This window comes from Vicugna pacos, chromosome 15 (assembly GCF_048564905.1).
Source record: "Vicugna pacos chromosome 15, VicPac4, whole genome shotgun sequence".
NCBI lineage: Eukaryota > Metazoa > Chordata > Mammalia > Artiodactyla > Camelidae > Vicugna > Vicugna pacos.
Window position 1 is genome coordinate 16,642,466 of NC_133001.1, and position 27,911 is coordinate 16,670,376.

At 34.8% G+C, this 27,911-nt stretch overlaps 2 protein-coding genes across 3 annotated transcripts in view; one reads left to right on the forward strand and one right to left on the reverse strand.

Moving 5' to 3' along the window:
- Positions 1 to 2,478: 2,478 nt before the first annotated feature.
- On the reverse strand, positions 2,479 to 27,357 carry PEX13 (peroxisomal biogenesis factor 13). The gene is made up of 4 exons (XM_006201483.4): positions 27,195 to 27,357; positions 14,264 to 14,958; positions 7,526 to 7,651; positions 2,479 to 5,096 (listed from the first exon to the last, which is right to left on the reverse strand). The coding sequence occupies exons 1-4, from the start codon at positions 27,284 to 27,286 to the stop codon at positions 4,798 to 4,800; spliced, it is 1,212 nt and encodes a 403-aa protein (XP_006201545.1). The 5' UTR covers positions 27,287 to 27,357; the 3' UTR covers positions 2,479 to 4,797.
- The window catches only part of PUS10 (pseudouridine synthase 10), a 54,941-nt gene continuing 54,334 nt past the window's right edge, over positions 27,305 to 27,911 (forward strand). The window contains exon 1 of one of the 2 annotated variants that reach the window (XM_031675640.2): positions 27,305 to 27,895. The gene's annotated coding sequence lies outside the window, so the exon portion shown is untranslated. The remainder of the gene's footprint in view (positions 27,896 to 27,911) is intronic. The other variant, XM_006201482.4, reaches the window with a different exon arrangement.

Consider the following 27,911-nt stretch of genomic DNA (forward strand, 5'->3'; position numbering starts at 1 on the left):
TATTGAGACAGTGCTGTACTGGGAAAGGAATTGACATATATCAATAAATAGAACAGAGAGTACCAGTTTCATGTTTATGGGAACTTGGTCTGTAATGAAATGGGGAAAATATGGATTTAGTAGATGGTACCAGAAGTAATTACTATAGTCCTTCTCTGCTTACCCAGCAAACATTCACACTCACATGACTCAAAAGGATATAACTTGGCACCAAGGTCACTTAGCTTGGCTAAAGGGTACAGCACAGTAAACACAGCCTATAGAGAGCATCCTCCTTAGGTAAGCCTTATATGCCATAGGAACCACTATGTTGTAAAAATCCCTTGAAGGTGGGTTCCAGGTCTCTGCAAGGAGAAACAAGCTTGGTTACCAGTTGTACCTTACTCAGAGAAATCTCAAAGCCTGTGTTTTCTACAATAAAAAAAATGTTGCTGGATAAACAGCTGGCATTCCATATTTATCTTAACCCAGTAGATTTCCAAGGAAATAGTGCTAAGGAGAAAGTAAATCCAAGAACATTTTCCTCTTGAGAGAAGTGGTGTTGTCAATAACCCTTTCCCCTCAATGATTAGCTGGAGAAAAAGTTGGATTCATACCTCATACTCTATCCAAAAATAAATTCTAATTAAAATAAATGTAACTGGTAAAACTATAGCATGGATAGAACAAGACCTAAAAAATACAAACAATTGGGGGCAAAATTAAAATTTCTATTCCATGGAAGACACCAAAGACAAGAAGTAATAAATATCAAGTCCAAGTTATTTCCAACATCTGAGCCTAAAAAGGAAACATTATCTAGAATATACAAAGAACTTCTTGTACAATAATCAGCAAGAAAGAGAAAAACCTAATAGAAAAAAATGGGCAAACTATAAGTATAGGCAATCCACAGAATGGAAACCAGAATGACTAAAAAGCATATGCTTAGCTTATTAGTAATCAGATAATGCAATTAAGACAAAATACAATTTCACACATATCAGATTAATAAAATAAGAGAATATGTGCTGCTGAAAACAGAAAATGAAATCCTCATGTTTTGCTGGTGCAAGTGTAAACTGGTACAACCACTCCTGAGAACAATCCAGCATTACTTACTAAAATTAAATATGCATATACTCAAAACTCCAGCCATTCTACACTAGGACATATATACCAAAGAAACTTCAGGGCAGGGTCACAGGAAGACACGTAGAAGTGGGAAGGTCTGGAAATAACCTAAATATCTATGACTAGAGGAAGATGAGCTATGGTATGTGAATGCAATAGAATAATATAAGTCAGTCAAAAGCATGTTATATACAGTAACATGAATAGGTCTTAAAAACCTAATATTTTATGAAGGCTAGAAGCAAAATGATATTTACACCATAATATCATTTATGTGAAATTGAGAAGTTATACAAAATAGATGTTATTACATAGTTTTTCAAAGAAATATATTAAAAACTTGGAAGATGGCTTGGAAGGATAAACATTAAATATGAGAGAGTGGGGACGATGGAATTGCAGGTAGGTGATGAAGAAAAACTATTAAGGTACAATGAAGCAGGACAAAAATGTAGCCTTTCTAGACCAAAGATACTGATGTCGTTAATAAAGAATATAATCAATGACCTACTCAATTCTGAGCACCTGAGATCCTTAAAATAAAAATGTATTTTATATGAACACAGAAACAGTTAAGACTTAGATTACTTGTTATTTCTTTAAATGTGAAAAACTATTCACAGGGCATAATATAGGAAGTATCCTACAGGATTTGTGAGTTAGCTGTCTTTAAAACAAACAGTTCATTCTCTCACATAAGACAGGCCAAATAAAAAACATATAATATGAAAGGATACTTCAAGACAATGCTTAAAATACAAAATTTCATGTGTCGAATAAATATTCCACTGTGTTTCTCTAGGCTGTTCTAGTAATGCAGCAAAATAATTTAAAATTACGTTTTTGGACAAAGTTATAAGTGAATGGATTTTAATTTTTAATATGCATGAATCTGAAATTCTAGACTGATATACTCTGTGACATTTTAACAGGGTGTAAGAAGTTTAAATACACATGGAAAAATTTAGAATATATATACTGCCATAATCTCTTAGTTTTGATTGTGTTTTATATTTTTTAAAAAGCACTCTCATCAGAGGCAGATGTAGCAGCTATCTCCAATGTTATCAATGAAGAAGCTGAAAAATAAGTGAGTTAAATCTTACAGTACGTAGAGGTGTCCAGACTAGAATCTAGGTCTTCCCAAACCTAGATCTGAGGTCTTATTTTTATTTTACTCACCTTCTAGATAATTTTTATATAAATGTAAACCTAATATTTTCTTTAAATCACAAGGAAATAGAACAGACGCACTGGTTTGCAGTAGTTAATACACACAATGGTATGTAAAAAAATACAGAGACTTTTATATTAATTGCAATCCTGAAAAAAAGAGTTAACAGTTTGTCTTCAAAAAATGTCAGACAGGTTTAATATATTTTTATTTGCCCAGTAAAAGTAACTTCACAACGTATTAAAAATTTTAACTGCATTTAATATTTGTTTTTCCACTGAAGAAAGCACAAGGGACAGCAGTATTCAAGTAAATGTATAATTGTGACACGACAAACTAAATCAAGTACCTAAATAAAATGTTAAAACATGAAAGTTTAGTTCTCTTACCTTTTCCTTTCTACACTGATAAACTAAAATCAGAAAATAATTTTAAATAAAACCTGTTTTCTTGTTGCAACTTGTGATTTATATTATTTAACTGAAAATGTTTTAGTTTCAGTTAGTAATTTCTGTTAAGTAGCAGTCCTTAAATAAGTTCCTAAAAATAACAATGGCGCCTTAAACATTATATTTAATCTCATCTAAAAAAATTATACTAAAACTGTCATGATAAAAAAGGTTACAAAATTTCTCTGCTTATTGTAGTCCTAAATTCCTTTTCTAGAATTTTAACAGAAAAGGAATTTTCAGACACAAATAGTTAACAATCAGATAATGTACACTATAATTATTAATCAAAAAATAAACACCCTAAGAGAAGTGAAATTGTTGTCTTTCTGTGCTATATGGTTTTCCTTATACATTTTAATAGCACAAATAGGATCCTAAAGACCCACCTTATCTAATCTAAATAGCACCTACTCAGCATTTCACCTCTACTTCACTTCTAGCATTCACTTTAGATGTCTCAACGCCAAATCTGTTTTATCAAAAATGTGTTTCAAGAACAAAATTTCCATAAATTAAGCTCTAACAAAACAAAAAACTTCTAACTGTAGAAAACAAATGGAAAATAATATAAAAGTAACCTAATCTTGAAGACTCAAAGAACTGGGTGTTAGAAAAATATACCTACAATAAACAAATTTAACAATTTTATTACTTTTTTTTCTGCACAGGGTCAACATTTGTTACTTTAAATATGTTATTATATTGTCTCAAAAGAGAGGTTCCTAAGACTTCAGTAAAATTCTATGTTGATTATTTGGTTCCTGTATGCTTTAGTCTAAACTGTTCTAGAAGTACTTATTTGTTGAACATAAAGTCTAAGAAGAAAGGTAAAAATACTAAATCAAAATCTTTATCAAATAATTCCAAGTTTTCAATGTATCTGTAAATGTGTTCTTGTACATCTATTTCATGATAGTATTATTTTGTAGTATGATCACAGCAAGTGTATGAATTTTCTAATTTTGTGGGGAAATATTCTGTGTACAGAAATTTAACTTCATTTTAAATCATGATTAAACAAAAAGCAAGTCAAATAGCATTATTATATTCTAAATGGCAATTCAGCATTTATAGTCTAAGTAGTAAAAACCAAACTGTAAAGAAATGTTGTACCCTAATGTGACACATTTTCAATGTTTAAAGTACAGCCTGAATATGGAATTTTAAAAAATTACACTAGGTAGTTAGAAGCAGAGAATCTATGAAAAGACTTAAAATCACTACTGCCAGGATTGAGTGCAAGCTCAAAGGATTTGAGTCTTGGCTGGAGGAAAACTAAGTAAATCTTTCATATACATATTCTGATTCATCCGGGGTGCAAACTAGTCATTCTGTAAAGGGATAAAAAGTTATACGATCGTCTGAAGAAATTGACATAATCTGTAAGATAAATTTCAGCCTTTTAATTAGTAGGGAAAACTATTAGGCTAAATATCGCCCTAGAACCATTTCCTTCACAATGCTTCTAGTGACCTTTTCAAGGTAAATTTTTAAAAATACAATTAAAAGATAATAGTATCAATTGTCAGTGGGTGAAAACATATTACTACTGCCTAAAGCAAACCCAACACTGGACATAATACACATCAGAAAATTTTTATTATTCAGTTTAATTAAAGTTGTTTAAAAAAATTAGCCTTTTTGCCTGTTCTCATATTTATATGTTGTCACTCAATTTCTGAGGATTCCAAGTCAATTTATCTAGAACTTTAAAATGCATCAATGATCCTCACTATAGTAAACTGTGTATTTTACAATTCATCAACAGTTACTCTTCCAATAAACATAGGGTTTCAAATAAGATGAAAATAATAGAACTCTCCATAACCTTAAAATCTAGGTGAAACAAACATTCTATGGTCCAATAACTTGTAAAATGTAACCAGGTCACTAGAGCAACATACTTGTGTACAACTTTAATTAAACTTCTAGCAGCAAAACCTCCAAAATAGCCATTAAGAAATGTTCTCACTGGATTGTAGATTAATTTCTTTGTAAGAAGTAATTCTAAAAAAGTACTCCAAAGAATAGTTCAACTGCAGGCAAGCATGAAAGATATTAAAGATCTTGTTTATCTCCATTTTTCCCAGCGGAATCAGTTGGAACTGGAACCTTAATAGATTCAATAAAAACAGATTCAAAGGCAGCTTCCTGTTCATCCAAAGAATCAGCAGCTGTGGCTCCTTTAATTAGTGTCTTGTTGGTGAAAGACTGTTGCTGCTTGGAAATTTTACTGGATTCCATTGTTTTTCTACCTCTTCTTTTACCAAGAATTTTGACATAATTAGCAGGTATAAGTCCTGTTGTTTGACCATCGAGACTAGCCAGAAGCCAACCACGCACTCTGGGTTGCTGTTCTGATAGAAGAAAAGACAGCCTTGTAATTATAATATACTTTGAGGGTCCAACAAAATATTGATAGTAAAATATTAAGTAAAATCTGTTATATTTACATAATAAAATACATAAATAGTATACATGAATATTCAAAATCAAGATCCTTAATTCTAGGATCCTATCTTGTAATTTATACTTTTAATTTTCATACTTACTAAATATTTTTTTCAACCCTAAAGAACATAAAGTTATCATCAGCTGGTGCATTCACTGAGTATAAAGATTCAGTTCTTCCAACATCAGTGATGAAATTTCATCATCAGTGAAAATTAAGCATCAATGTCTTTCATATTTTAAATTGAAATTTAAAGAATGAATATCTCATTACATCTCAATAAGGTAAGTTAAGAGTAAATATAGAAAGTGAACATATACATTTATGTAAGCCAGCTTTCCTTACATACTTTTGGCCAAAATGTAAAAATCATTCTACATGATTGTGATGTACAATCCTGAAGAACAGTGAATGTTAATTTTAATCCAAGATGGGGAAAAACTGAAGACCTCAATTACCTATAGCCACATGACAAAAAAAAAAAAAAAAAATCAAAGGCAATACTCCAAGCTTAAAATAGGAAAGATTATTTAAATATTCAATTTTGTATTTTGGTATTCTCCCGCCTATTTTATCCATGTCTTAAAAAAAAAAAGCTGTTTAACTGTTAAAAGTTTTAGTTCAACATTATAATTTAAGCCCAATAGGACATTTTCATGTTTAATATATAATAAAAGGAAAAAAAAGGTAAATTTAACCATGTCTGTGACTGATTTTGTTCTAAATGCTCAAACGTATTTTACTTGAGCAATGGTAGAAAGCAAAGATGCAAAGCCAAAATATTAAAAAGCAAAATTTGATGAATAATCTGAAATGTGAAATTTTCTGTAATATAATGTAGTTGAAAGAAATCACAATCTTCTTTATTCTTTATTTAGATTAATGAAAACTACAGATTATATGTGTTGTTCCTCTAACAACAAATCTTAAAAAAAATTCTTTTGAAATCCAAAATAGTAAGTTGCTATTTTCACTAAAGAAAAACATGGAATATAATATCCAGCAGCCTAGAATTCTTCTGAATTTACATTTTATTAAATTTTTTTCTTGGAAGCCCAGGTTTCGTGTGTGAGGGGACGAGGCAGAAATTTAGCAAGTCTGATCTGAAATTTTCTTTTCTTTTTTCTTTTGAGTAAAGGTAGATTTATTCAGAGAGATACATTGAAAGGCAAGAGAAAGGCCACGAGGTGTGGGGGTTGGGTGCTCAGATTAAAAGTAGGTACACATTTCCATGAATGTGGGCCGTCTCCAAAGAGGGAGAGAGAGAGGGGTGATCTGTAATTTTCAATTATTTACACATTAAACTAATGATCTGAACACTGAAGGTATTTTCTTCCCTTATGTGAAGAATGACTAACATCAGTAAAAGGTTAAAGTTTTCATTAATATATCACATGGCAAAGAGCCAAAGTGGTTAAAAGTACAAGTTCTAAAGTCAGACAAACCTAGGTGCATAGTCCAGCTCCACCACATCTTATATGATACTGGACAATTCACTCATTTCTGAGTCTCAGTTTCCTCATGTGTAAAACAGAGACAGGATAATAACCGTACTCATTTCACAGCATTATTACAAGGGTTAAAAGAAGTATGTGAAGTACAGTGTCTGGTACATATCAAATACTCTATAAATGACAGCTGCTATTATTGTTACTAGTATCTTGACCAACAAGATGTGACTTTTAATAGCAAATTTGAATCCCTACAAACACACAAAAAATCTCTTTTTAAAATAAAAATTCTGATCATCATTACTGGGGAAATGTGAAGGAAAAGGCCATTGTGTCTGGAGTCATTACAAACTACTAGCGACCTGGTCTGAAAGTTAACCTGAGAATGTGTATAAATTTCTTGTTGAGGTTCTTTAATATTTCATGACAGTAATTCCTAAATATTCATGTTGGATACTAAAGTAAACATCATTCAAGTAAAAAGAAAGCAAATACCAGTTCCAGCAATAAAAGATGGATAGGGATGCTCAGATGATGCTAGACAATTACTTAAGTTTATTAGATTTATTACACGTGGTGCTTATCTCATGTTTTTGGGTAGTGGTTAACTGAGTTTGGAATTCAAGTGTTCTCAGTTTAGAATAGACTATATAAACAAAATCTTTCCTTATCTCAGTGAAATATTATTGGAACAACTCTGCTGGGACATTTTTCTCCCACTCCCCCAGATTTGGAAAGTCTACAATGACATGAAAGAGAAATCCTAGTGACTACTTCTGAGTTAACTTTTATGGTGACTAAGATCCTTTAATGCAGTTTTTACTACTACATTTACACATTCTAAAAATGTACAGGTAATTCCAATTTATTCATGTTTTGTTACCTTTTAGAGCTAAGTTTAGCATATCACCAGCGCGGAAAGAAATTTCTTCTTCAGATACAGCAACAAAATCATATTCTGCTCTAGCAACTACATGGTCATCCTCACCACTTGCCCAGCTGGTATTCTCTATAAACCAAATTAAGAATTAAGATTAGGTTAGTCAAACTCAAAAAAAAAAAAAAAAGATATTTTACTGGCTAGTTTGCAAACTGTATAAACTTACTTGCCAAGAGAAGAGACTCCCCTCTTGAAGTAAAGTCTACAGTTAACAATATGTTCATTAAGATATCTATTATGAACTTTTTCCTTTTCTTTAAACTCTAAATTCTAGGTCCCTTAAAGCCAGGGGTTAGCAATTTTTTTGGTAAAGTAAAAATTTTTTTTTGATATTAAATATTTAAGGCTTTGCAGGACATAATGGCAAAACTGAACATTTGTGTAGTTTCTTATATAACATTAGAGGAAATTTTTTCCATAAATTTTTTGAAAAATTCAAAAAATAATAACTACTGAGCTTTTTTTTGTAACATAGGTCTTTGCAGAAAGGAATTTTTTGAGGTAGGATATTTCTTATTAATTGGGGTTCAAAGGCAGTGTTTCTATCATCAATATCAATTGCAAAAATTCATCTGTTAATGCTAATTTGTAATGAAATTTGAGGTATTTAATTTTGAAAATGTTTTTTGACAGAAGTACTGCCAAATCCTGATACCAATCCATTAAACATGTGGTTTTAATTGAGCATATTCATCCAAAGAAGATGAACAGAGTAGAATTGTTAAATTCTTTTGATATTTACCTTTTAACATGTCATTACATTAGAAATTAATCACTTCCAAATGAAGATTGAACGGAAGCTCTCAATGGCAGTTAAATGGATTTTGAAATACGGGCATTTTCTTTGCACTTGCACGGAGATTCTAAAACCTTTCTGCATTGTAGTTTGAGCTTGAAAAGTACATCTGCTGCAAATTTACGTGAGAATGGAAATCTTGCTTCTTGTTTTAAGTCCTGACGGCCTGGGGACGTATAAAGCAGTGTGACATTACTTGTGATTCGAACAATATTAGCTGTCGTCAAAAAGCTTTATACTCCAATGTAAGTTTTACATATAAGTGTTATTTTGTTTTATAGTTTCCGGTTGAATTCATTAAGAACATCACCAAGTCTGCAGCAAAAGCTGACTTCCAAAGCCACTAAGTGTTTACTAAGAGAGGCTGACGGTACTTGTTTTTCAGAAAAATTTCAGTCTTGGCTTTGATCTCAGAAAAACAGTAATAAAACTTAACTAGTGACTGCTCAGCCATCTAACAGCTGTACAGGAGGGCAAGTCAGGATCTTCAGCTTCTACTTCTGACAAAAATTCACAGAACTGAAAACACTTATGTCCACAAGGGTGACTGAAGTTCACCTATGACACTACATGATAAATTCAAATATTTTCTGCAGTGTACTAGCTGATTAATAGTACAATGAATAACCATAGGCTTTAAAAACTTTTTACTTTTTAAAATCAGTAAAATTTTGTCCAACTAAGCTCTTTTCTGTTTCACCATTTTTACAACCGTCAGTCACAACACATCTTTGCAGATTTAATTAACTTCATATTATGTTGGTTTAGTGAGTTTGTGTTTTTTCAACTTCTTGAAAATATTCTCATCTGTAGTTGTTCCATGCAGACTATTCACAGAGGCTAAATCTTCAGGCACTTCAAATTCAACACTGACTCCTCCAATAAACCAGTGAGCAGTATCAATAATACCTATTGGGTCATCATGAGCCAAGTAAATCCGTTTGAAATCATTTGCCTTGTTTTTAACTGACTACTAATGTTGTTTCAAATACTCTTCAAGAAACTTGCTAAAATGTTAATGGTCTTAAACAAGTTTACTTTCCCTAGATGTATTTCCTTGGCAGTTGGTAAACAGATTTCCTTGCTAATCTGACAAATGAGCCTCTCAGTAAAATTTATTTTGGTTGCAGGCTTTTTTTCTCTTCTTTTGCTCCTTTTTTTTTCCTTTTGGGTGAAGAAATATGCTACACTGCATATGCTATGATGAGATATTCCATTTTAAATTTTCTGATTTCTCTGACTGTTGTTCCTGTGAGTTGGCAATACTGTGATGAGTGCTCAGTCTGGTAATGTTGATGTATATTGTATCCATTTAATATAGCTATGTTGTCACTGTATAATAAATTCAATGTTTTACCATCCAATTCAATAACAACATAATCCAGACAATACTGTGCCTGGAAACTGTGACATTCAAAAATCCACTTTACTCTTCTTTTCTTGCATGGTATGTATGCAGTCATAGTAAAAATACATATACTGGAATATGACAATACACGTGGCACTCAATAAGCTGTCAGGTTATGTTAGTGAGATTTGCAGTGAGTGGAACAAGTGTAAAGCAGTAAGAGTGCCAGCGCAGATAGGGTCTCTGTTGCAAACTGCTCAACTCTGCTCTTTTACATGAATGAGTATGGCTGTGGTCTAATAAAACTTTACTAATGGACATAGATATTTTAATTACATATAATTTTCACATGTCACAAGTAGCATTCTTTTTGGGTTTTTTCCCAACTATGTATTGAAAATTGTAAAAACCATTTTGAGCTTGTGGGATGTACAAAAACAGGAGCAAGCCAGACCTGGCTGACATGCCATATTTTGCTGAGTCCTGTCCCAAACAGCAAAGAAGTCATAGGGCTTAAGCTTCCTCAGTTTCGCTTTTCCTCAAAAATCTCTTAATATCATTATCCACTTCTCCCCCTTTTGCCTCAAGATAAAAAATTGCCCCTCCTTTTTAACCTGCCTTGGATCATATTTTCTCCTACATCTTATAGGTCTCTTCATCTTTTTGACTCCTGTGTTTCTCCCTCTTCTACAATCACTCCTTCTCTATAGACTTCTTTCTTTCAGCCTAAAAACATGCCCAGATCTCACTTCATAAAAGACAAAGTAAAACAAAAAACTGAAAACCACATCAACTTGTTCTTACCCAAGCAGGCTATTCATTTTCTCCTTTCTATCATTCATTGCTAATATTTTCTTTTTAACACATCTTCTGACTTTATATACCCTTTATCCTCCTCCATAGTTGCTGTCTCCTCCACTTTACTAAAATTACTTGCTGGAGCTAATGACCTCCAATTGCCGAGTCTGATCATCTTTTTCAGGTCTTCATCTTATCTTATTATAGCACCTGACACCATGCATCATTCTTCTTCCCCTTCTTGAAATGTCCTCCCTCACCTCCACTTCTGTAACATAGGATTAACATAGTTCTACTTTCGCTCTTCCTGGTTTCTTAGTTCCTCTTCTATCACTGTAATCTCATCCACTTACATTACTTCAACTATCACTTCTACGTGGATGACTCTTAAATCTTTCATTTTTCATCTCTTTTCTAAGATCCTTTCCTGCCTTTTAAACTGCTTTCTGTAACTTCCTCAAGTTCCACTTGAATGTCCCACTGACATGCCAAATTCATTTTAGCTCTAACCAAACTGATGATAATCATTCACAGATCAGTTGTTCCAGGTGATTTGTCTGTATTTATTTTATTGACTTTACCCTCAAATACATATCCAGAATGTGACCCCACCTTAGAACCTGCATCATTGCCATCCAAAGCCAACCAATCATCACTTCCCACTTGAATTACTACAACGGCCCCTTGATTCTCCACATTGGTCTCTTCAACCCTAGCTTTGTGTAAAAACCACTCTCAGCAAAAAATTTTTCTTTTAAAACCTAGGTCAGATCATATCATTCCTTTGTTCAAAACTCTGTCGTGGCTTCCCATTTCGGAATAAAGGCCAAAGTTCTTACAAATGTCTACAAGGCTTATACCATCTACACACTGTACTCGTCCTTCCTTCACCTCTTGGTATTCTGACTTTGCTCCATTCACCCTGGCCTCCTTGCTGTTCACGTGACATGTCAGGCACACTGCCACTTAAATGCCTTTGCAGTTTTGCTGCTTCTCCTGTCTCAGACACTTCCCTCAAATAGCTTCCTCCCTTTATTTCCTTTGGGGAGGCCTTCCCTGACTGTGTGTAGCTCTGCAACCCCACTTCCTACCACTAGCACTCTACAACACTCTTCCCTGTTTTTTCCACCCACTATGGCACTTACTACCTTCTGACTTACTATATATATGACCTGTTTATTGCTGTCTCTCCCCACTAGTCACAAGGGTGGGAATTTTTTAAAAATCTGTTTTCTTCACTGCTATATCCCTAGATCCTAGAACTGTGTTTGGCAATGTAGTAGGCATTCAACAAATATTTACTAAGTTAACATTATTCAGACTGTGTCCAACTTAAGCTGGAGTGGGTCCAATTGGAGGCCACAGGTAAATAAAATTTTGTTTTAAGGTTGAACAAGTAGATTAACCTTACCAAAGATTATCCTGAATTACAGTGGCCACAGTGGACAACTTTTTGTTTTTGAAGTATAGTTGATTTACAATGTTGTATTAGTTTCAAAGTGATTCCTCTTTAGATTCTTTTCCATTATAGGTTACTACAAGATGAGAACTTTGACCTAGATAAGCTTTTATATTTATGAAGTATCTAGAGAAAAAAGGGTCTCAGTCAAGCACTCACCATAAACAGTAGAGTGAAAATTATTTTTCCTCCTCTACACTTTCTGGTGACCATACTGAGACCTGCTGAGACAAACCCACTCACTCCAGAGCCTGCAGATAGGATCCTGGGAAAACTGGCAGAAACCAGCAAAAGGCAAGAATTCTTACCAAAGTCAGCTTTCCCAGGTCTCTACCTGTGATGCCTGGTCAAGAAAGGAAGGTAAAACTTCATATTGCCCTTCCTTTCCAAATTTAGATTGGCAGGAAAAAGCATTAGTTATCAGTCCTTTCTCTCCCAGGGACAGCTAATGCTTTCTTTGTTTCATTTTGTGTCCTGAGAACTTGACCGTGCAAACATCAGGTTGAGGATCTCAAAAATATGGCTGGACATTAATATGGGTTGTACTCCATCTGCAGCTACATATGGTATTGCCAAAATCAACTTGTAAAGAGCTCTATTTAACTAGCTTAAAGACAAACAAGCATTTATATAAATCAAGTATACTCTCAGAAGTACGAAAACTAATTGAAATGTTTTTCAAGTTCACGTGATTTAGGATAATACTCAGTAAATAAAAGCTAATTTAAGTTTGTTGGTTTAATTAAAACAGGCATCTCTTTAGCGTATTGACATTAAATATAATACTTTTGTTCTACTGGGTTTACTAATAGCCAAATAAGCTCATGTTATCTCTGTCACAGAATCTGTCAACAAGAAAGATAACTTAAAATGATGGCTAGTTGTTTGTAACTTCCTGTGAAATTTTTATGAGTAATCTAAACATAATTGTTAAGAACAAGTGAGTTAAACAGATGTAAGATGAAAGTTTATAAATAAACTTTTCAACAATTAAAAAAACCCAAATAAAACAGTATCCCTCTAATGATTCAATTTTAAAGGTCTAGGGCATTTTGATTCCTCCTTTCTCATTATGTACTGCATTTAGCTAGTAACTAAATCACCTCAGTTCAGATCTTCATTATCTCTTGCATTTAAATGCAAAAGCATCCTAAGTGATGTCCCCAAATTAATAAATATTAAGCACCTTTCATTTGCCAATCAAGTTGTTAGCTTTGGGGAATACAATGGTAAATATAACCCAAAATTCCTTATTAACCTGACCATCCAATTTCAACCTGTGTTAACCTGCACTGACCTATTTTAATCACTTGAGACAGACTGATCTCTTTAGAGCACTGTTTATATGTCACAGCCTGCTTTAAAAAACTGAAACAAAACCAGACAACCAAAAAATCTTCCTTTCCCTGCTAAATGAAAATTAAGTTTTGTCATGGAAATTAAGACCTTCCATTATTACGTTTCAATTTAATTTCTCTGCCTTATTTCTCAATATCCTTCTATTCAATAGTATAGGACATCTGCTGATTAAATCTCATACTTCCTTCCTATGTTCAAGCTGGACCATCTGCTTAACAGTCTTTTTTCCCTACGTAACTGGTGAAATACTACCTATCTTTCCAAAATCTAACTTAGATGCCACTTTCTTTTTGGATACTAGTAGTCAAAAAATGTCAGCTTCACTTCTAAATTGAGATAATACTCTGTACTAGTCGATTCAATAGGGGTTTAACAGTCAAACAGGCCTGGTTTTGTTTCTGGTTCTGCCTTATTAAAGATGTGAACTTCAATTTTATCACTTGCATGAGGATAATTCCTCTTACGATTGTTGTAAGAATTAAATGAGACAAATTAAACAAAATACTTAGCACAGTGTCTTGCATATAAAAAAGGCTCAATAAGCCTTATGTTTCTCCCCAACTGTCATACTCCTTACACTTTCTTCCTCATTACCATTACTTGTGTACGTGTCTCATCCACTTCTTTTAATAAGTTTTAGAAAGATGAGGGGATTATGTCCTATGTATCTTTGTATCTTCCACAGCTTTAAGTTTAGTACCTTGTAAATAGTTAGGTACTGTGTACTGTTAAAATGACCTAAAAAGAAAAAATCAACAAGCCTGTTTTTGCTACATGTTCCTCTTCCAGTTTTAAAGTTCTTAATTGAAAATATAACTGGATCAAAATAGTAAATACAAATGACTACAAAGAAAGCTAATTTAAGTAATCATGATATTTGAGATTGTTACATGGCTTCTGAACCCATTCTATTACTCTTACCTGTTACTTCGTCACTGTAAGTAGAAAGCAGTTTCCAGATGAGGTAAGGACCACCAAGGATAACAGCAAAAAACAAGAATATTGGCCAAGATTTTGCTGAGTTAGCTGTTCTGTCCTCAGCACCAAGGCAAGCCACAGTTCCTTCACTTTCTGCCCACAGGTCCTCATTCTCAGAGCCTCTTCTTATACCTATCATCCACTGTAATCGTCTGTAAAGATATCTTATAGTCCTAACCAATGCAAAAGCTGAAAAAACTTTTGTGAAATGTATTTTCAATCGGGAAAAATGGTTTGCTACATCCAAGACAGCCCTGAAACTGTTATAGACAGCTGAAAAGGTAGCATCCATCATCATACTAACAGAGGCAAATGCATGCACAATACTTTCAATGGACTGAAATGCACCTCTGCTGCTTTCTTCAGCTTGCTGAACAAATCTACTAGGTGGAAGATCATCTATACGGAGGCGGTTATAGCCCAACCCATTATATCCATAACTATAAGGGCTATAGCTTCCATAAAACGAATTTCCATAGGCACCATATCCAGAAGAAAATGAACTGTAGGCAGGTCTGAAAGCGTTCATGTTGCTGCTTCCTGTCTGCTGTGATGGCCTTGGAAGAATAGGTGGTGGCACTCTGGTAAGTGTTGGTTGTCCAGGTCTTGTCAATAAAGTAGGACCCAAATCAGCAGATCTAAAACCAAAAAGAGCGTCAAAATAGTAACTGAAGCACACAATAAATTCATTCAAAATAACTAATAAACACCTTTTATATACCTAGTGTTATGACAGATTCTAGTAATGATGTCTTAACAGTAAGGAATAGCCTCTAATAACCAGATGCTTAGAATCTCAGTATTAAGAAAGGATGGATAAAATACCTGACTAAACTCCATTTTCTTGTTTACTTATGCTTGCATTGTTAGTAGTATCTTCAATCTGTGGTTCCTTTTTAAGACGCTTGCCCATTTCCTCAGGGTTAGTTGCAAGTAGGTATCTGTCCATTCCTACACCTAAACAGCACTATCTTAATTAACATAGTTTTAAAATAGGTCTTAATGCCCAATGAAACAAGTCTTCCCACAACATTCTTCATCTTCAACAGTGTCTTGGCTATTTGACCCTTCGAATTTCCATACACATTTTGGGATCAGAGCTTGAAGTTCTACACTACCCTCCCCTCAAAAGCCCTACTGAGATTCTGGTTTGGAATTACATTAAATCTGTAGATTAATTTGAGATAGTTAACATTTCTATAATATTCAGAGTTTTAATTCATGAATACACTATATGTTCCATTTATTTAGATCTTTTAAAGATTTTTCTCAATAATGTTTTTTTTTTAAATAACTGCTGAGTCTCAATGTTTTACAGTTTACTGTATGGAGGTCTTTCTTTAGATTTATTCCTATATATTTGATTTTTTTTGGATGCTGCTGTATATGCTGTCTTTCTAAAATTTCACTTTCTTCATAGCAGCACTATTTACAATAGCCAAAACATGGAAACAACCTAAATGTCCATCAACAGGTGACTGGATAAAGAAGATGTGGTATATTTATACAATGGAATACTACTCAGCCATAAAAACCGACAACATAATGCCATTTGCAGCAACATGGATGCTCCTAGAGAATGTCATTCTAAGTGAAGTAAGCCAGAAAGAGAAACAAAAATACCATATGAGATCGCTCATATGTGGAATCTAAAAAACAAAAACAAACAAACAAACAAAAACAAAGCATAAATACAGGACAGAAATAGACTCATGGACAGAGAATACAGACTTGTGGTTACCGGGGGGGGGGGTAGAGGGTGGGAAGGGATAGACTGGGATTTCAAAATTGTAGAATAGATAAACAAGATTACACTGTATAGCACAGGGAAATATACACAAAATGTTATGATAAATCACAGAGAAAAAAATGTGACAATGAGTGTGTACATGTCCATGAATGACTGAAAAATTGTGCTGAACACTGGAATTTGACACAACACTGTAAAATGATTATGAATCAATAAAAAATGTAAAAAAAAACAAAAAAACAAACAAACAAAAAAAAAACAAATAAAATTTCACTTTCTTTGCTATTAGATAGAAATAACTCATTTAAAAAAAAATATGGTCCTTACATCTAGCAACCTTATTTTGTATTCTTCTTTTGGATTTTCTATAATCCTAAGGATTTGCAGTCATAGCGTATGTAAATAATGATAGGTTTATTTCTGCCTTTAAAAAATTCTTACAGCTTTGTTTATTAAGGTATGACACCTTAAGACCTGCAGTAGAATCTTGGATAGAAGTGATGATAGCTGGCATCCTAGTCTAATTTCGAAGGGAAAATTTTCAACATGTCACCATTGATTATTAAGTTTCCTATAGGTTTGTTGTAGATTTTGTAGTTCACTTTTCTATTTCTATTTCTTAAGAGGTTTTACCATGATTAAATGCTGAACTTATCAAATGATTTCCTGGCATCTATCAAGATGATTACATGATTTTTTTCCCTTTATTCTCTTAATTTGATGAATTAACATTAATTTTCAAATGCTAAAGCCAACATGCATTCCTGAAGTAAAACCAAATAGGCTACAATATATTTCCGAACTTGATTTGCCAATAATTTGTTGAAGATTAAGAAAAATGTTTTTGTCTTTTCTTTCATTTCCTTCAACATATTAAATATAAAGTCTCTTTGGTAACTCCAATATCTAGAGTCCTTATGAATCTGTTTTTCCAGCTGTTTACTTAGTTGCCATTTATGTTATACAATGTCCTCCTGAGTCTGGCTATTTGATTTTGCTGTGCATCAGACATGCATGAAGAATTGTAGCAATAATTAGAGACTCTGGATGATGTTCTCTTTCTCTAGATGTGTTTCATTATGGATATTGGGTTTTTTTAAATTGAAGTATAGTTGATTTCTAATGTGTTAGTTTCAGGTGTATATATACATATTCAAACATATATATATATATACATATATGTTCAAGATTTTTTTTCCACTATAGATTATTACAAGATATTGAATATAGTCCCTGTGCTATACAGTAGGCCCTTGTGTTTATTTATTTTATATATAGAAGTGCACAACTGGATATTGGTTTCTAAACTATCGTCTAGTTTGGTTCAGGAAGACTGCTAGGCCTACTATCAATTTATGATGCCCTAATTAAATTTCAGGAATAGATAATCTGAGGCTGGGCTTCTGTTCCTGTAAGGGCCTGTTTACTTCTTTTATACTCTCATATCTAGATGTATCTTTTCAGGGTTTAACATAAGGTGTGGTTAATTTATCAGTACCTCCTCTTAGAACTCCAGTAACTCCAACAATGCTTCAAGAGTCTGTCAAAAGTGCTATTCAACCTGCTTCTCATTATCTAAGCTGCTTCTTCTGAAATCAGCAAAAGCTTCTATGGAAAAAGTGCTCTCAAAGGCCATGCTCAACTTTGAGGATTTTCATTTTTCCTGGATCTGGGCTCCATAAATCTTTATTTCCTTTTTCCTCTATAATGCTTTCAAGCAGATGTTTTTATATTCTGCTTAGATTACATGTTCTGCCATTATCAGAAGTCCTTCCCATAATTCTTTGACCATGTTTTCATAATTCTTGGGAGTGAAACTGCTGGGACTTACGGTAACTCTGTGTTTAACCTTCTGAAGAATTGCCAAATTGTTTTCTAAAGCAACTGTACCATTTTACATTCCCACCAGTAGTGCATGAAGGTTTCAATTTCTGTACATTTGCCAACACTTGATATATCTGCCTTTTTTATTATACCCATTGTAGTGAGTGTGAAATGATTTTTCATTGTGGGTTTGATTTGCATTTCCCTGATGGTTAATGATGTTGAGTATGTTTTCATGTGCTTATTGCCAGTTATAGATCTTCCTTGGAGAAATGTCCACAGAGGGGGGATATATGCTTCGCATGCATGAGGTCCAGGGTTTAATCCCCAGTACCTCCATCAAAGTAAATAAATAAACCTAATTACCTCCCACCACAACAAAATAAAAATTAGAAAAAAAAAGTCTATTCAGATATTTTGCCCATTTAAAAAATTAGGTTATTTGTCTTTTTAACACTGAATTGTGAAAGTCAGTATGTCTTTTGAAACAAAACTTCAGTTAAGGTTCACACATTGCATTTGGTTGTTTGTGTCTTCATTCTCTTCTAAACAGAACAATAAGGGAGTGGGGAAGAGCTCAGTGGTAGAGCGCATGCTTAGCATGCATGAGGTCCTGGTTCAATCCCCAGTATCTACATTAAAAAATAAATAAATATATTATAAATCTAATAAATTTAAATATGTAAATATACATATGAGTGTGTGTATATATTTAACATACATTTATATATTTGTTTATACACACACACACAGAATAATAATGTCTTGGACTTTTTCAAGAGTCCAGCTAGTTTTCTTACAGAATGTCCCACATTCTGGATTTGTGTTTCCCCAAAATGTTGTTTAACTTGTATCCCTATCCTCTGTATTTCCAGTTAAAATGAAATATGCATCTAAAGGTTTGATTAGAATCAGGTTAACATTTTTGGCAAGCATAATTCATGAGTGATGTTGTTTACCTCAGATTGTATCACATCTTTATTAAAAAAGGGACAAAACTTTAATAAAAGGTCAGTGGACTACCAAATAGTGTAGAATATTCAGGTTTTGATGAAGCAGCTCTGAGTAGAAGTGCTCCACTCAAATGGAACTAGTTCACTGCTTGAGGGTAGAGACTAGAAAGTGCTACCCTGGCTCATAAAAATTTGTTAACAATGGTAAAAGACATTATAAAATCTGCTGACAATGGTTTAGGATTTTTAGAAAGTTACAGAACTAAGAATGCGAAAAGACACTGATAAAGTCTCAAACCCAGGAAACCAAACAAGTTAACGACTGACTCAATGACTTAATCTGTGATATCCTTAATCTAAGCCCCCATTTTTATACGAGATTCTTACATGGAGAGTGGGTGTTGAGAAGGAGGTAGAGGCAACAGGAAACCTACTAGACAGAGAGAGATGAATAAAGAAGGGAAAGGCGAGACAACAGAACTCAAAAATTTCTACTCAAAATAAACATATCAAAAATGCTACACACAAGAATAAATAAAAATACCAAGAAAGCAAACTAACAAACATCAACAATAAGAATGAAAATTCATTCAACGAAAAACTAATTTTATATAACAGCTCAACAAAAATTCTAAATATGTTTAAAATGGTCAAAGAGATAAGCAGAACAAGAACTAATAATGAGACTGAATAAATTGCTAAAAAAGAGATAAATAAAGCAGTAACATCTGTGAAATAAAAATTAAAATTAAATAAAACCATGTAAATACGAAAAATTCCATTAGAAATCTCAGACACAATGCCCACAGCCACAGGGCATCTTGCAACTATCAGGCAAAAAGAAAATTAGTTGTTGTACACTAAGGAGCAGAGTAGAAATACAGAACTTGGGGAATTCCACTTCAACTAATGGCATTCTAGCTAATCAGACTACCCACCCCCAACAGAAAACAATTAGAAAAGACAGAGAAAATATAAAATTATCTGTTTAAAGCATGATGAAACAGACACTGAGGAATTATAGAGTCACGATCCAGGAGAAAGAGAACACCCAGAGAGCTCATTTTGAGATGTTTCTCAAGGGAAGAGGGCCAATTCTAGAAGAGACGACTGCCAGAAGAAGCTGAGCAGAGCTTTTTGGGGGAGAGGCGGGGGAGGGTAATTAGGTTTATTTATTTATTTTTTAAATGGAGGTACTGGGGATTAAAGCCAGGACCTTGTGCATGTTAAGTGCGTGCTCTACCACTGAGCTATACCCTCCCTGCCTGGAGCAGAGCTTTTAACAGCCTCCCTGGGCTAAGGAGACAAAAACTAGAGTTCAGAAACCCCAAGAGGAGGGACAAGGTAAATGCCCACACTTCAGACTGGGACCTTAAAGGGCCATATGCTAGGAGTAAGGGGGAAAAGGTTAACAAGAAAAAGACTAGCCCTGGCAGAAACTAAAAACCACAATTTCAAATTACCTTAATGCTTGACTGGATTAAAATGATCCTAGACTGTTAGTGGCCCAAGGTACCTGTAAAAAGTAAAACTCTCGGAAGGAAGAGACCATCCTAGGTCTCAAATCACCTTGTCTATATACAATGTCCAGCTCTCATTAAAAAACACTTGGGCCTTTATGATGACAAAACTACATGTTAAAAAAAAAAAAGAAGAGCAATATCAGACAATACAAAATGATCTATATGAATCCGGGTAACGAAGTTATCAGGCAGAGACTTTACACAGCTATGCTCCATATGAATATATAAGGAAAAAAAGGCAAGACTGAGATTTTCAGCAGAGACTAAAACTATAATGCAGGATTAAATGGAAATTCTAAAACTAAAAAAACAAAATACCTGAAATTATGAACTCTATGACTGACCGGTTTAATATCACATTAAACACAAAGAAAAATACTATCGAACTAGAAGAGAGTTCAGAAGAAAATAGCCAGAATGAAGCATGAGCAACAAAAGGATACATATAGAAAAGAGTATAAGATATGGCGTGTGTTGCGAACTATAGAGCATATATATAATTGGAGTTAGAGAAGTGAAAAGATGATGGGCAGAAACAATATTTAAAGAGGTAATGGTGAAGCCTTTTCTGAAATCAGTGAAAGACATCAAGTCAGATTCAAGTGTCTGTATGAAACCCACCCACAATAATACAACAAAAACCACACTGAAACCCAACAAAGTATAACTACTGAAAGAAACAAAGGGAAAATCTTGAAAGCCTCCAGAGGAAAAATAGAGATTCCTCTCGAAGGAGCAAGAATAAGACAGAGATTACTGAAACCGTCAGAAAGCTGATGGAGAAAAAGGAAGCCAAGAACAATGCAGGTCTCTTGATGACAATGTTGAGTTAATAGATCTCCATACCTCTTGTCAACTAAACAATAAATGTCTTTATAGTCTAAAGCTTGGAAAATCAGATATTGTTTTTTGTAGGAGAACTATTCCTGCTATGTTTAATAGGAGTTCCAGAAGAAGAGATGAAAAAGAATAGTGCTCAAACAATATTTAAACATAAGATTGGTGAGAGTTTGCCTGAATAAAGATATGAATCTTCAGACTGAATACTGCGGGTACTGAGCACCAACACTGTAGCTGCTGAGCAGGAGGAAAATGTAAACTTGTACATACGTGTATCTGAATATCTAGGAATATTCAGAGCCTAGGAAAGCTACAGAGGACCAAGGTATCAGGTAAAATCTTAAAGGCTGCTAAGGAGAAGGCAGTCTGAAAACGAATAAAAATCAGACTGAATAGGGGGAGGGGACAGCTCAAGTGGTAGAGCACATGCTTAGCACGCATGAGGTCCTCGGTTCAATCCCCAGTACCTAAATTAAAGAAAAAAATTAGACTGAATAGAAAATTTCCATAGCTATAAAACTTTGATACAAAACCAGAAAAGTATAACACAAAGAAAGAAAATTATAGGCCAATTTCATCTAGGAACATATATACAAACTTCTTAAAATATTAAATTTCAGCACTGTATTTTTAAAAAAAATCACAATTAAGCAGACTTCACCCAGAAATACAGGGACAATTAAAATAGCGAAGTTAACTAATGCAATAAACCAAACGTTCATATTAAAAGAAAAATACATATAATTATCCCAACAGATGCAGAAAAGTCATATAATTTAATACCCCTTCATAATAAAAATCTGAACAAAGTAGAGAGATAGGTATCTGATAGAATATCTTTCAAAAACAAAAAGCAAACGTCATATTCTACAGTGAAACTTGAGAAGCATTCCAATTAAAGTCTGGACCAACAAAAGATGTTGGCTATTTATGCTGTCTTATTTGTAAATGATAGGACTGTCAACGTGAGACTCAAGAGAATTTCAACCAAACCATCAGAACAAATTAAAAGTCTGACACGCTGGGTATAATATCTACAGCTTATAAAAGATTGGCAAAGACTTTCTGGAAACAAGTATAAAACATTATTTATGGCAAAGAAGAAGATCAAAATTCTCACCAATTGCATCTTTTACAATATTCATGGATGGACTTACTTAATCTAGAAATAACAGTTCCAATAAAATATAAAGTTCCAATAAAAATGCCATTAAGTATTTTTACAAAGGCTAAGTGTAACAAAGGCAGTTTTGAAGAATCCTAACATACAGACACCAAAACTTATTATAAAGACATTGTAGTGTTAGCATAAGAATAGGATAAATAGAGCAACAGAACATATCATAAAGTCTCCCAAACACAACCACACATTTTGGAAAGCTTGATATGATACATATATGGCATTATAAACTAGTATGGAATAAATTACTCAATAAATGGTGCAAGGACAGTAAGTTATTCAAATGGGAAAAAATTCAATTTCCTATTTTACACTGATTTTGAACAACAAAGCCGGTTCCAGGTGGATTAAAGATATGCTGGGAAGAGCAGAATATTTAAAAGAAAATATAGAGAAAAATTTTCCTGATCTGAGGTAGAAAGGATTTCTTAACCAAGACAGAATTCCTACAAATTGCTAGGCAAAGATAAAAACAATATAAAAGTGGGCAAAAGATTATCAACAGAAAAGACTCAAATGGCTAATAAACTTTTAAAAAGATGCTCAAAATATTACTGATCAGAGAAGTGCAAATTAAAGATTAAATGCCATTTTGCATCCATTATATTGGTAAATATAGTACTACAAAATAGTATCAAATGTTGGAAAAAATGTAAAGAAACGGAATACTTTGCTAGTGAAAATGTAAAAACTGGTGTACAACCACTTTGGGGGGCAACTTGGCAATAGTCAGTACTTAAAGATAAGCATACTCTTCCACCAATCAGCTCTCCTCTCAGAAAATCTCTTGGAAACACGCACAAGAAAGACACAAGGATGTTCACTGCAGCAGCTTTAAATATCTAACAACTAATACTCTAATACCTACAACAGAACAACAGTTTGCTTTTATATAACAGGATACCCTATGGCAACTGAAATGAACTACAGGCACATCTTATTTTATTACGCTTCACTTTATTGTGCTTTGCAAATGCTGCGTTTTTTGTTGTTGTTTTGTTGTTGTTGTTTTATAAATTGAAGGTTTGTGGCAACCCTGTATCAAGCCAGTCTATCCACACCACTTTTTGAACAGCACTTGCTCACTTTGTGTCCTTGTGTCACATTTTGGTAATCCTCATCATATTTCAAACCTTTTTGTTATTATTGTATTTGCTATGGTAATCAGTTATTTTATGTTACTATTCTAATTGTTTCAGGGCACCATGAACTGCGCCCATATAAGACAGCAAACTTAACTGATAAATGTTGTGTGTGTTCAGACTGCTCCACTGACCAGTCTTTCCTCCCATCTTTCTCTCTCTGCCTTTACGGCCCCCTTTTATTCCCTGAGACACAACAGTATTGAAACTAGGTCAATTAATAACCCTACAATAGCCTCTAAGAGAAAGGAAGAGTCACACATCTTTAACTTTAAACCAAAAGCTAAAAATGGTTAAGCTTAGTAAGGAAGGCATGTCAAAAGCCGAGACAGGCCACAGGCTAGGCCTCTTGCACCAGTTAGCCAAGTTGTGAAAACAAAGGAAAAGTTCTTGAAAGGTATTAAAAGTGCTACTCCAGTGAACACTCAAATGCTAAGAAAGTGAAACAGCTTTACTGCTGATATGAACAAAGTTTTAGTGGTCTGGATAGCAGATAAAACCAGCCAAAACATTCCCGTAAGCCAAAACCTAATCCATAGCAAAGCCTTAACTCTTTTCAATTCTATGAAGGCTGAAAGAGGTAAGGAAGCTGCAGAAGGTAAGTCTGAAGCTAGCAGAGGAAGGTTCATAAGGTATAAGGAAAGAAGCCATTTCCTTAACATGTGCAAGCAAGTGCTGATGTAGAAGCTGCAGCCAGTTAAGTTATCCGAAGATCTAGCTCAGATAATTAATGTAGGTGGCTCCACTAAACAACAGATTCTCAATGTAGACAAAACAGCCTTCTTATGGGAAGAAAATGACATCTAAGACTTTCACAGCTACAGTGAAGTCAATGCCAGGTTTCAATGCCTCAAAGAACAAGCTGATTCTCTTGTTAGAGGCTCATGCAGCTGGTGACTTGAAGGTGAAGTCAATGCTCATTTACCATTCTGAAAATTCTAAGGCCCTTAAGAATTACGCTAAATCTACCTTGCCTGTGCTCTATCAGTGGACCAGCAAAGCCTGGATGACAGCACATCTCTTTACAATATGGTTTACTGAATATTTCAAGCCTACTGGTACTTAGAAAAAAAGATTCCTTTCAGAATTTTACTGCTTACTGCTTACAGACAACGCACCTGTCACCCAAGAGTTGATGGAGATGTACAAGATGAATGTTTTCATGCTTGCTAACACAACATCCATTCTGCAGACCATGGAGCAATGAGAAATTCTGACTTTCAAGTCTTACTAATTAAGAAATAAATTTCATAAGGCTATAGCTGCAAAAGACAGTGTCTCTGATGGATCTGAGCAAAGTACACTGAAAACCTTCTGAAAGGATTCACTATATTAGATACCATTAAGAACATTTGTGATTCATGGGAAGAGCTCAAAATACCAACTTTAACAGAAGTTCGGAAGAAGCTGATTCCAACCCTCATGTATGACTTTGAGGGGTTCAAAACTTCAATGAAGGAAGTTAACTGCAGATGTGATGGAAACAGTAAGAGAACTAAAATTAGAAGTGGAGCCTGAGGATGGACTGAATTGCTGCAATCTCATAATAAGACTTTAACGGATGAGGAGGTGCTTCTTTATGGATAAGCAAAGAGAGTGATTTCTTGAGATGCTATCTACTCCTGGTGAAGATCCTATGAAGATTGTTGAAAAGACAATAAAGGATTTAGACTATTATGTAAATTTAGTTGATAAAGCAGCATTTACTCCAATTATTAAAGAAGTTCTACTGTGGGTAAAATGCTATCAAACAATATCGCATGCTATTGAAAAACGTTTGAGAAAGGAAGAGTCAATCAATGCAGGAAACTTCATTGTTGTCTTATTTTAAGAAACTTCCACAGCCACCCCAAACTTCAGCAACCACTACCTTAATCAGTCAACATCAAGGCAAGACCCTCCACCAATAAGATTACAACTTGCTGAAGGCTCAGATGATGATTAGCCTTTTTTTAGCAATAAAGTATTTTTAAAGTATGTACACTGTTTTTTTAGACATGATGCTACTGCACACTTAACAGACTACAGTATAGTGTAAACATAACTTTTATATGCACTAGGAAACCAAAAAATTCGTGCCACTCGCTTCACTGCAATACTTGATTTATCGCAGAGGTCTGGAACCCAACCTGCAATACCTCCCAAGTATACCTGTACAGCTATATGAATGAACAAGATAAACCTGAAAATAAATACTATTTAGCGGGAAAACATTTTGCAAATGATACATACAGTTTATAGACATTTACTTAAAGTTAAAAAATATACTAAACAATAATACATATATATACACAACATTGTAAAATGATTATAAATCAATAAAAATGATTATAAAAATAATACATATATATATAGTACACACACACCCAAACACTAAACTATAAAGTATAAAAATATTATATACTAAAAACCAAATAGGGACAGTAGTTACCGCAGGAAAGAAGAATGAGAGGGTTTAATTGTTGCTCTAATTTTTATTTTAAAAAATCTGAGGAAAATCTGGCAAAATGTTAATATTTCTTAAAGCTGGGAGCGAATACACACGTATTCATCATCTTACTCTCTACCAGTCTCTATATGCTTAAAATAATTCACTTTTTTTTAGCAGTGGGAAACGGTTAATTTTACATAAATAGAACTTTCACAGGTGGAAGAATAAAACCTCTCTCTTCCAAAGAGCAGTCCAAATTTTTTAAAGTCAAACCACTCATAAGAAAAGGTAGCAGAGTGTCACCCCAGCTTAGCAGCACAATTAAAGCTTATTACTTGTTATGCACCTATCATTATTAAACTAGCAACTGTGTTCAAGCATCTTAATAAAAGATTACAGTATTTTAGAACGTAACATTCGAGTATGTTGCGGATTTTTACATAAGTAAAACTACCATAGGCGATCTGACATTCGAGACTCATCATCTGAAGTAAGATGTCCAGATTCACCCAACACAAAACACTGTGAAACCCTTCTCTTTATTCTACTTTAACTTTTGAGTCCTAGATTCATTTAACGCTGATTAAAACCAAACAAAAAAACCCATAGGCCTTAGAAAAATCATACGCTATTTAAATAGCACACAAAGCCACTCACAGGCCTCAGTTTCGAACTCCCGCTTTAAGGTTGCTTTATAAATCATTACCCGAAGTATTGCTGGAAAAGAATGCAAAGTGTATAGGCTTGAGTTCCCGTAGCATGAAAGTGACCTTTGGAGCCTTCACCAACTTCTCAAGAGATGGTCAAAAGCTTTATATAGAGACTTTGCTCCCTACTGAGCCGGGGCTGGGGAAATGCTTCGTTCACCTGCTACGGACTGAAAGTCTACCGCTTTAAGGGAGGGAGCGAGGGAGAAGAGTCAAGCAGTTCCGTCAGAGTGTCCCACAAACAGAAGGGACAGGTAGCCGCTCCTTTTCTCCCACCGAGACCAGCGCCCAGGAGTCCCCCGAAAACGTCGTTATCGAGAGCGACCGAGTCAGAAACAGCTGACTGACATCGAAATTCCTCTCGCAGGCGCCGCCGCCCCACCTCCACCCCCTTAAAGCTTGGGAGGTGGGGGCTAAATGAGAGGGGGAGGGAGCACCTCAACCCCAGCAACGGCCTCAACCGCCTCCTGCCAAGTCCCCGCTCCCGCCCACGAAACTCGCAGCCTGAAGAGTCGCACACTTACTGAAAAGTGGGACCTGGTCCTGGTCCCGGCCCGGCCCCCGGAATCCGGCGGGTCTCCCAGGGTTTCGGGGGAGGCGGCGGCTGGGACGCCATCTCCTCCGCCTCCACTCGGCTCCCGCTTTACGCTGGGACTCTCCGGGCCCCGGGACAAGAGCTGCTTGCGCGCCAGGCACAACTTGCAAAGCGCCGAGTCCTCCACCCGGTCCGCCCCTACAGAAGGGACGTGGCTTGTAGAGCTTTGCTGGCTGGGACTACAGTGTAGGAGTATGTATTCCACTAATTCATGGGAAGAAATGCTCTCTTTATTTGCCTTAGAAAGAATTTCCGTTCTGAACCCGATGGTGAGAGTTCATCGATATTTCTGGTAGCGGCTACTATGACCTAGACGTCGGAGGCCCTTGGAGGCTTCTCTGGGACAGCTCGGACTTGGGCTGGGAGTAATTTTACCCCACGCACTTCTCCACCCTCGGGGGAGGTGGGGTAGGAGGCTGGCAGCCAGACAGCTTGACTGATAAACCTGCAAACAAGTAGGGGAGAGTCCACTCAGTCCTCGCGTGAAGGAGCTGGTACTTTCGTTCTAAAGCTCTCGTTTCCTTGGGGAACATAATATCTAGACGCAATAGGTGCGTTGTCTTTAGTCTTCCCCATTCCCTCTGAGGGCTGGAAAGGGTTAAATCTCAGGCTCCGGCGTCGTGGGAGAAGGTGAGGTAGGGAGGTC

Bases quoted from the DNA above. Each gene is read 5' to 3' on its own strand.
- PEX13 (XM_006201483.4), bottom strand. From the start codon at position 27,286: ATGGCGTCCCAGCCGCCGCCTCCCCCGAAACCCTGGGAGACCCGCCGG. The intron at 14,959-27,194 runs GTAAGTGTGCGA...TTTTGGTTTTAG, and splicing joins GGACCAGGTCCCACTTTTCA to ATCTGCTGATTTGGGTCCTA. The intron at 7,652-14,263 runs GTAAGAGTAATA...TTTGGTTTATAG, and splicing joins TTACAGTGACGAAGTAACAG to AGAATACCAGCTGGGCAAGT.